The following is a 10,680-nucleotide window of genomic DNA, read 5'->3' as shown; positions in this document are numbered from 1 at the left end:
CTTTTATACGTCAATAGAAAGCTTATTTCGTTGGCTATTCATTGACATACAAAAGTTTATACAAAGTGTTGCAAATAACCTAGTTATTGACAATTGTAAGAAAAGATGCACCAAAAAAGACATAAAAAATGAGTCAACTTTGACGCCCTCTAGCGGCCAAACCGTTCAACCTATTAACCCAATAACTGTTGTGCCACATCTGGTGACATCTGTACTCAACTCAATGAGCTAGAATGTTCAAATGGAGGTTCACCCGCAATGAGTTTAAGTTTTTAAGTTTCTAAGTGCAGTCTGCGAGAGAATGGGAAGACTCGCACAACAGTTGATTTCTTTCTGGTTTAAAACCGTTATTAAATTTTAAGATTATTAGTTGTGGAATTTGACTTTTCCACCAGTTTAATTAATACAGTCCACTTGAAAAAGGAAAATGGTCTTTAGAGGCGAATAGCGGATGGTCTTTAGAGGCGAAGAAGACGAAACGCCTTTGGAAGATTACAGTCTTTGAATAGAAGGTCGTCAAGCCTCGGCGATAACCTTGAAGGGTGGAATTTAAAACCTGGAGACCTGGATTTCCAGCAGCGGCTGGTATATTGAAATGTGACGACGATCACCATTGGTTACAGTAAGCAGACCAAAAAGGAAAGTCTACCAGATAGAACAGTAAGTCTTGAATTTGGCTCAATTTGATAACACTTACTTACATTAACTTAAATCGACAAAGCCTTATAAAAATAAATACATTTTAATTATAAAATCAAGACAAAATGACGGACGTTAGAGACCATTTTAATCCTTTGCAATTTAAAATAAAGCTAGTTTTAAACCACCTTTAACTCGTTTCAAAGAATGTGTTGAGTTGTTTGATCCCCTCCAAGTTGATAATAGTGCTTTTATGCAATTAGATAGCCGTTTAGCACGCACTCAACCATTGTGTGATGAGTTTAGGGAGTACCAGGACGAAATAGAATTGTTAATTGACACCGAAAATGATGAATTGGCATTATCAGCTGATAATATTAGTCAAGACAAACAAGAAAGATATCAATAATAATATATAATAAAATATATACAGGGTAATTCAAATTCGACCCTCACCATTGGGATCTCGGAAACTATAAGAGATACGAGAAAGTTTAAATTGGGGCAAAGTTGCGCAATGTAAAGCTCAACCAAATGCAGTTTTAAAAATTTCGATTTTCCGAGTACTTCCGAAGATATTCGAAAAAAAATGAAAATTTGATATTTTGTTTTTATTTATTTCTAACCTTATTTGAAGAGATATCCCAAAACTAAAAGCATCTTTTCATTGCCACTTTTTCCTAGCTATTCGATGATGGATTCAAATTTGCCACACGACGTTTCGTTTTCTGTCAGTCATCATCAACTTTCTTTTGTCTTATGGGCGCCATATTGGATTTTTAGCCCACCAAATAGTACGTATTATTCTGATTTTAGTGATGTATAATAACTTATGATTTGCTTCATAAATAACAAAATAATTCAATAAAAACTATTTTTACTTTAGTTATTGGCTTTGAGTTAATGGGCCGTTTTAAAAAATGTCATTATTTGACAGTACTTGTCAAACACGATAATTCGGACGATCATTAGAGCGTCAATCATAGTTAAAAATGTATCTAGAAAAGAAACCCCCACAGAAAATGTTATTATTATACAAGCATTGCTGAACTATTTAGGTTAATCAGAAAAAGAGATTTGTTAGCATTATCTCTAACTTAAAAGGCTTATTTATGTTTCCAAGAGAAAGATCATCATTTTAGGAACTTCATTTTTTGCCAAATTTCAATTTTTTTTAATGTTAAGTGCAAGTTTATAGTTATTTATACAGTAAGTGACAAACCATTTTTTATTCATTCATATTTATTCGAGTGAATAAACCGGTTTAAGTCACGTGTCTTATACAGTATTTTATTAAATTTCGACTTCTTATATTAAAAAAAAAAAACTAAAATTACAGTTCTATTAAATTTGCACCGCGCCCCGTAGATGTAACATTGATGTTTGTTTGTTTACATCTGTAAATAGGCGAATGTCATTCAGAGTGATTTAATAGTTACTTTGCAGCAAGTGACTTAAACCATTTCTTATTCACGAAAAGAGCAACTAGGTAGCGAGTGGCATAAGCTTCGAGTGAATAAACCGGTTTAAGTCACGTGTACACCTTTGTGACTAAGTATGTTCAGGCCAATTGCGTGTGACAAGTACTACCAAGTAATCTTCATAAAACGTCTCATTAACTCAAAGCTAACTAAGGTAAAATCTCTAAAAGCTCTAATGATCGTCCGAATTATCGTGTTTGACAAGTACTGTCAAATAATGACATTTTATAAAACGGCCCATTAACTCAAAGCCAATAATAACTAAAGTAAAAATAGTTTTTATTGAATTATTTTGTTATTTATGAAGCAAATGATAAGTTATTATACATCACTAAAATCAGAATAAAACGTACTATTTGGTGGGCTAAAAATCCAATATGGCGCCCATAAGAAAAAAGAAAGTTGATGATGGCTGCCAAAAAACGAAACGTCGTGTGGCAAATTTGAATCCATCATCGAATAGCTGAAAAAAAGTGGCAATGAAAAGGTGCTTTTAGTTTTGGAATATCTTTTCAAATAAGATTAGAAATAAATAAAAACAAAAAATCAAATTTTCAGTTTTTTTCGGATATCTTCGGAAGTACTCGGAAAATCGAAATTTTTAAAACTGCATTTGGTTGAGCTTTACATTGCGCAACTTTGCCCCAATTTAAACTTTCTCGTATCTCTTATAGTTTCCGAGATCACAATGGTGAGGGTCGAATTTGAATTACCCTGTATATACAGGGTGTCCCACGACGAAAGACCTCGATTGATATTGTAAAAAGTATAAATAGGAGAGTTTTGAAAATTTGGTAGGATACTGATGTGGGCATGCTCAATCCAACTAAAATATTTTCAAGATGGTTGCACTTCCGCTTATACCGGAAGTCGATCACAACTTTCTTATTTTAAATAGAACACCCTATATATTATTACATATTTGGATTCCTCACAAAATTCTGACCAACTTTTGTATAGAATTCCCTATGCCTATCTCTAGCCGTTTTCGAAATATTTGATGTTTTTCCAAAAAAGTGACAGTTGCAACGCTCAACATATTTTTGTACTATGTTAAAACCGTATTTCATTTTGCAATGGAACTTTGGGTTATTGTAAATAAGGGATCGTTTTATTAAACTGAGGGTGCGTAATGACTCATTTGTATACAGGGTCGTCAAAAAAAAAATCATAAAGTTGCCACTAAAAAAAATGAAAAATCTCAAGTTTTTTAAATAGAAACCCACATTTTTTATGACGGAATCATTTTGAGCATTAAAAATTACTACAAGTTTCAATTTACTTGCCTATACCTAAATCCAACCCATTTCGTTTTATTTGAGAATAAACATTTTTTTATTAGGCTGCATGGTTGGGATTAGCTGGTACTCTAGTTAGCCATGCTTTTGACACACGGTGATATTGGAGAACTGCAAAGCATGTTATGTTGAGCGTTGCAACTGTCACTTTTTTGGAAAAACATCAAATATTTCGAAAACGGCTAGAGATAGGAATAGGGCATTGTACACAAAAGTTGGTTAGAAATTGCAATTTCTACATTTGTATTATTAAGGATTGGTTTTGTTTTAATAGCTTTTATCTTCACAGATCCCGTATTCTTAAAATTTTCAATTATTTGCTTGACAGCTTTTGGTGATGGATTTGGTTTTTCTGGATAACGAGCGGCAAATACCTCACATGTTCTACTCACAACTTTATCACATTCTCCGTAAATAATAAACAGATTTAAGTAATCTTGGTTTGAATAACGTAACCGCGACGGCATATTTGCAGTTGTCAAAACACTCAAAACTAGTGTTATTAACATGCCCTGCAGGTCTCCAATATCACCGTGTGTCAAAAGCATGGCCAACTAGAGTACCAGCTAATTCCAACCATGCAGCCTAATAAAAAAATGTTTATTCTCAAATAAAACAAAATGGGTTGGATTTAGGTATAGGCAAGTAAATTGAAACTTATAGTAATTTTTAATGCTCAAAATGATTCCGTCATAAAAAATGGGGGTTTCCATTTAAAAAACTTGAGATTTTTTATTTTTTTTAGTGGCAAGTTTATGATTTTTTTTTTGACGACCCTGTATACAAATGAGTCGTTACGTACCCTCAGTTTAATAAAACGATCCTTTATTTACAATAACCCAAAGTTTCATAGCAAAATGAAATACGGTTTTAACATAGTACAAAAATATGTTGAGCGTTGCAACTGTCACTTTTTTGGAAAAACATCAAATATTTCGAAAACGGCTAGAGATAGGCATAGGGCATTCTATACAAAAGTTGGTCAGAATTTTGTGAGGAATCCAAATATGTAATAATATATAGGGTGTTCTATTTAAAATAAGAAAGTTGTGATCGACTTCCGGTATAAGCGGAAGTGCAACCATCTTGAAAATATTTTAGTTGGATTGGGCATGCCCACATCAGTATCCTACCAAATTTTCAAAACTCTCCTATTTATACTTCTATTTATACTGTATATATATATATTTAATATATATAATTTGAAGATTTATTTGATGAAATAAGTGCGCGTGCTTTACTGATATTGTCAAATCATCATAAAATAGAGCCAATTGATAACATCTCCCTACCGGAATCACATAGTTCCCAGCGACATGTTACGGGGTTTTCAATAAAATGACCAGACATTAATAATAATTCATAAGTTGGAATTTCGAGACGCATTTTATTCAATAATTGATCAAAACTCATCAATGGATGAATTGCACAAGTTTTATTATTTAAAAGCACATCTTGAAAGTGATGCATTTAAAATGTTAGAGTCGATTAAAACTACAAATAACGATAATTATAGTATTGCCTTAAACATGTTAAAACACATATACGAAAATAATAGACTAATTATTTTTAATTTTGTCAATGGTTTATTTGAAGCGCCTTCAGTAGTCAAAGAATCACACACTGAATTGCTCAGCTTATTTGATTTATTTCATAAAAATGTTTAAGGTTTAAAAGCATTAAATCAACCCACAGATCAGTGGTCAGTGTTACTTGTTTATTTAATGGTTACAAAACTTGACCACCCAACTCGTAAGGATTGGGAATCTAAAAAATTTAATACTGATCTACCCTCTTTTGAGGACTTGCTCAATTTTGTTAAAGAGAATGTGAGTTATTAGAGAATCTTGAAACTGTGAGTACAAAAAGCAATAAAAATCAAAATAAAACTTACAATAATAGAAATTTTAATCAAAACTTCAACAAATCGTACTCATTACTAACAAATAGCGATAACAATTTTTTTTTTACTGTAGATCAAGTCATTCAATATTTAAATGCAATTCATTTTTAAAATTTGATCCTAATAAAAGAAAGCAGGAAGCGGTAAGGCTGAAACTGTATCTAAACTGTTTGAATCCAAAATATGCATTTGAAAATTGTAGAATATGTGCTGCAGCAAGGGAAATAAACGCAGGCCGAGCGGCTCGAGCAGACGAGAGAAGGGCGCACATAAACATTGCGAATAATCACGACCCGGTTGAAGATAGAAACAGTATTCAACGCAACGATGACCTTGGCCGCATTCGTTTTTGCGCTCCATGGAGCGAGCAGAGCGTTTTTGACGTCACAATGACGTAATTTGACAATTGGTCAAATTATGGTTTTCCCAAATTACGTCATCGTTACGCTCTGCTCGCTCCATGGAGCGCGAAAACGAATGCGGCCCTTGTCTCGCCTCAAATTACGTTAATAAGTCGGGCTAATAAATATGCGCTGTTGTCTACTGCTTCTGTTTTCATCCTAAATAAAGGATTACAGACTGTTTACTAGATCAAGGCTCACAATCAAATTTCATTACTGGGAGCTTTTGTAATAAAATTGGTTTTCATAAAAAAGAACTTAATTATTCTGTTTCGGGTGTTGGAAGTAATAACTTTTTGCAAGGTAGATATAAAACTAGGTGTACATTAAAATTACGCATCGGGAGTTTCCAAACAGAAGCAAATTGTTTAGTTTACCGAAAATTACTGAAGCGATGCCGATAAGATAATTTGATTCAAGTTGCATTTCGATACCGGAGCATGTAAATCTAGCCGATCCTGACTTTAACATCAGTAAAGATATTGACATGTATTTTTTATGACATTTTGCTAACCAATCAAATTAAATTGCGAAAATTGGGCAATTTAGCAAATTAGGCTGGCTAATAGGAGGTGACATTAATATTTCCATTTGAAGATCACAGGGGAAAAAGGCGCTTTGTCAAAAAAATCGATTTCGAGAAAAACCAGTTTAAAGGTTTTAATTCCTTACAGTCTTGTTTAAATTTTAACTAGATTTTTGAATATTGGAAAAATAATTCTGCGCCTCGGGCCCACAAAATTTTTTCAAATCTTGCAGATTTTTCCACTTAATGTGACTTATTGGTAAAAGCTCTAAAATTTTTAAATAAATTATGATTATACCATTGTAATATTATCAGTAGAAAACTTACGTACCATTGTATAAATAATCGGGCAGTTCAAATTCTCCGTCTCTGCACTTTTGAGTAGGTTTAAATTTTGGGTCTGTTACAGGGCTGGATTCCCACATCCCATTATATGTAGTCCTGTAGTAAATTAGACGAGGATGCTCTTTAACTATTTTTAGTTCTCGAATCGGTCGAGTTGGAAAGGGACATTTTCTTCTGTACCTCTCTTTAAAAAAGAACGTCCAGTTCTTAAAATTGCTTTGTTCAACTTCAACCACTTCAAAGGGCATTGGTTTAACTCTAGCTGATTTGAATACTTCAATCCAATCTTCCGGTACTTCAGCTCGGCTCTTTTGATTAATCAAACCAAAGTCTTTGTCGCACTCCAAATAGAAATGCCCTCTTATTGGAAAAGTAAGTTTTATCGATTGTAGCCTCTTTTCAACGTGGACTATATAGTGAAGAAGTCGGAACACAGTATAGTTCTTATTTTTCCCCCCGCACGAGTCACAAAATATTTCTAAATGTTGAACTTCTTCGTTGAGATAGTTGAATACAAAGTGATGAAGCAAGGAACTGACCGAATCACTTCCCTTATTTCCAACAGTTTCTGGAAATGTATAAAATATTGCTTGAGAAGTCGAAAGTATATGAATATTTAGCGAATATAGAGATAGCTGTCTTTTGTAATAGACGTCATTGGTCGTTATATTGGGAAGTGGAAGGTTTTTGGAGAAATCCAAGCAAATTGCTTCAGTAGATAAAACTCGTTGACTACTTATTTTGGCTTCTCTCTTCCTCTTGTAAAATTGGTCAGCCTTTAATTTATGCAGCTTAATTTCTATTTTCAAGTTTCTGATATTCCTCTCTACTTGTCTAAACTGTAAAGATTCAGTCATTCCTCTAGTTGTTAAATTGAATCTTTCAGATTCAAGACCCTTCATTTTCGCGATGTTTATGTCGTATTGACTACAAGTGTCCGATCTAGGAAATCCGTATCCTATATTAAATTCTGTAGAGAATATCGTCCTATAAGTTTCATAAGATATTTTAACATCTGGAAACTTTTGTGAAAACATATTATGCATCTTTTTAACGTTTAGTTCTTCAGGAAGATACAGCTTTGATGTTTTGTGTAAACTGTAATGAGTTTTTCTCCCCTTGAAGGATTTGATGTGATTTCTTATTACGTTTTTTGACACCTCCGAGAGCTTATGAGGACGGTTATGGTGTTTGCCCCTATTATCAATGGGTGCTACACCTTTTTCTTTTAATGATCTTTGTAACACTTCTAGTTTTTTCCTACCTATGCCGGGTATTGACAGAAATGCTTTACGACATACTGAAACTTCCTTTAATTCTTCGTTGTCATGAAATCGAATCCTATAATGATAGGAAGCATCGTGAAATTGAGCAAGTTGTTCCGCTTTTCGGGGCCTTCTCTGTTTTATTGACAAAACTGACATTAGGCCGCATAGATAAAGATTTTGTTCATTAACTGATTTCAATTCATTAAACTTTCGAATAATTTCTTTTCGTGCTGTTACAGGAACAGCCTGGAAACATTTATATCGACTACAAAGACAGTCCTCGTCAATCTCATGGCTGCTTAAATTGAATGTTTTCATCACATCAGTTAGTTTCCCGTATTTTTTCCTTTTTTTAGTTTTTCTCTCGATTTATCTATTAGACACGTTACTCTCACTATTTTCCGAACTCGACATACTTACTTAACTAGGCAAGTATACTACTAAACTTATTAACTTTTTGTTGTCTTAAAGATCTCACGTTTTCACCGAATTAAACAACCAACATAACCCCTCAAAAACAACGACTAAAATGCCGAAATTATCCTAGACCTAGAATAAAAAACCAAACATGTCTGTGCAACTCTGACAAAGCGCCTTATTCGCCAGTGTCGCATGGACATGGCGCCTTTTTCCTCTGTACCCAAATATTTGAATGATAAATATCTCCAGACTTAGCGCGTTTATTGCAAGTTCGGTAATAGGGAATGAAAGTTTGCGAAATGCTCTAATAGATGGCACCATTAACTCAATTCCTTCAAAAAGTGACAAAGCGCCTTTTTCGCCTGTGGTCTTCATTTGTAAAAGTGAAGTGCTTATCACGTGACAATGAAGTAAATGAAAATCTTACCAAAGTTTGGGCAATCGAAGAATGTGATGTAAAGAATGTGGTTGATAATTTTATCCCATTTTTAAAATAATTACTACAGAAATTCTCAAGGACGGTTGGTAGTTAGAATTCCTTTTAAACATAATGCTCAACTATGTAATTCAAAAGGTATGGCCTTAAAAAGATATTATTCTTTAGAAAATCGTCTTTAGAAAATCGTCTTTCAAAATGTTCTAAGTTAAGAAATGAGTACAATAGCTTTATGGAGGAGTATGAAAGATTAGGTCATATGACTTTTTTGAGTGCAAATTTAGACGAATTAGGTGATGGTAGCTGTGGTAATGCTTATTCTGTGAGTCACCACGCAGTAATTGGTGAAGATAGTTTAACAACCCGTTTAAGAGTAGTTTTTAACGGATCTGGTATCACTGATAATAATTTGTCATTAAATGACACTCAAGTGGTAGGACCCACCATTCACAAATATGTCTTAAACGCAGACATATAAAAAATGTACAGACAAGTTTTGATTAATAAGTCTGATAGAAAATATCAAAGAATATTTTGGCGTAGCGACCCCACAGATGTTCTTAAGTGTGATCACCTATGGATTGGCATCCTCTCCATTCTTAGCCATTAGGTGTCTCTACCAACTCACATTAGAAGATACCCGCTCTTTAGCAAGCAACGAAATACAAAACTGTATGTGAACTGGATCACATTCAAAAGAGGAATTGTTAAATATTCAAAACGAGGTCAGTGAGATTTTGTCTAATTCAGGATTTGATTTACAAAAGTATCTTTCAAATCGATCAGAATTATTAGAGAATTTTAATGTAAACAGAGATTTAGAGGCCAGTATTTTAGTGCTTGGTGAAGCTGAAAATAACAAGACTTTAGGCATTTAGTGGAAACCTCAAAGTGATAAAATTCAGTACAACATTAGGAAATTTAGTTTATTTGAATCTGTGACAAAACGATTGAGTTTGTCAATAACTAGCCAGATTTTAGATATTTTAGGTCTTTTAGGGCCAATAAGAATTTGAGCTAAAATTATTTTGCAGTTGCTATGGAAAGAAAAACTGTCTTGGGATGAGGAAATGTCAGAATCATTACTAGAAAAATGGATTTTATTTACAATATAAGACATTGTTCATCCTAATAAATTGCAGATTCCACGGCAAGTTTTTTTTATTTCAATTCTCGATTTGTAGAAGTACATGCTTTCGCCGATGCTTCAGAAAGGGCATATGGAACATGCATCTACATTCGGAGCAAAATAGATAATGAAGAGTATTCAGGCAAGTTATTAACTGCTAAAAGTAAAGTAGCACCACTTCGTTCAGTCACTCTGCTGAACTGCTCAGTGTGGTTTTGGCATGCAAATTGACGCAAAAAGTAAAACGATCAGTAAATGTTGATTTTAATAAATGTTTTTTTTTTTGAGTGATTCCATGATCACGTTGTGTTGGATAAAAGATTTACCTGAGAAACGGACAACATTTGTGTCCAATAGAGTGTCTTTTATCTAGGAAAACTGTAACCTCGATGAATGGTTTTATGTTAAATCACAAGACAATCCAGCAGATCATATTTCAAGGGGCTTATCTGCAGAAGAGTTGTCTAAAAGGTATTTTGTGGTTTGAGGAACCTTCTTGGTTGAAATCTGATGTTTCAAAATGGCCTGTAAATTTAAAAGATTCCGGAGACCTTAAAACCATTCCTGAAGAACGAGTACATATGCATTTTGCAGTAAACGTATCTGATCTAGACTTATTTTCAAAATTTTCTAGTTTAACTAAATTAAAAAGAGTGGTAGCTTTATGCAAAAGATTTATTTTCAATTTACAACATCCAAATGAAAAATTAGTAGCTGCAATCACAACAAATAAACTTGATCAGAGCTTATAGACTTTGGTAAAAATTTTCCAACAGCAATCATTTCAAAAAGAATTATCTGACTTAATGAAAAGTAAACGTCTCAAATAATAGT

The 10,680-nt window shown here is 33.4% G+C and overlaps 1 protein-coding gene across 1 annotated transcript; it reads right to left on the bottom strand.

Moving 5' to 3' along the window:
* Positions 1-6,548: 6,548 nt before the first annotated feature.
* LOC145737874 (uncharacterized) lies at positions 6,549-7,639 on the bottom strand. The gene has a single exon (XM_081992715.1). The coding sequence runs from the start codon at positions 7,637-7,639 to the stop codon at positions 6,572-6,574; it is 1,068 nt and encodes a 355-aa protein (XP_081848841.1). The 3' UTR covers positions 6,549-6,571.
* Between the last annotated feature and the right edge of the window lie 3,041 nt (positions 7,640-10,680).

The sequence above is a fragment of the Ips typographus genome, linkage group LG14 (assembly GCF_016097725.1).
Source record: "Ips typographus isolate SLU linkage group LG14, UJ_Ityp_2.0, whole genome shotgun sequence".
Lineage (NCBI taxonomy): Eukaryota > Metazoa > Arthropoda > Insecta > Coleoptera > Curculionidae > Ips > Ips typographus.
Note: the sequence above shows the minus strand (reverse complement) of the source record. Positions and strands in the feature narration are given on the sequence as shown.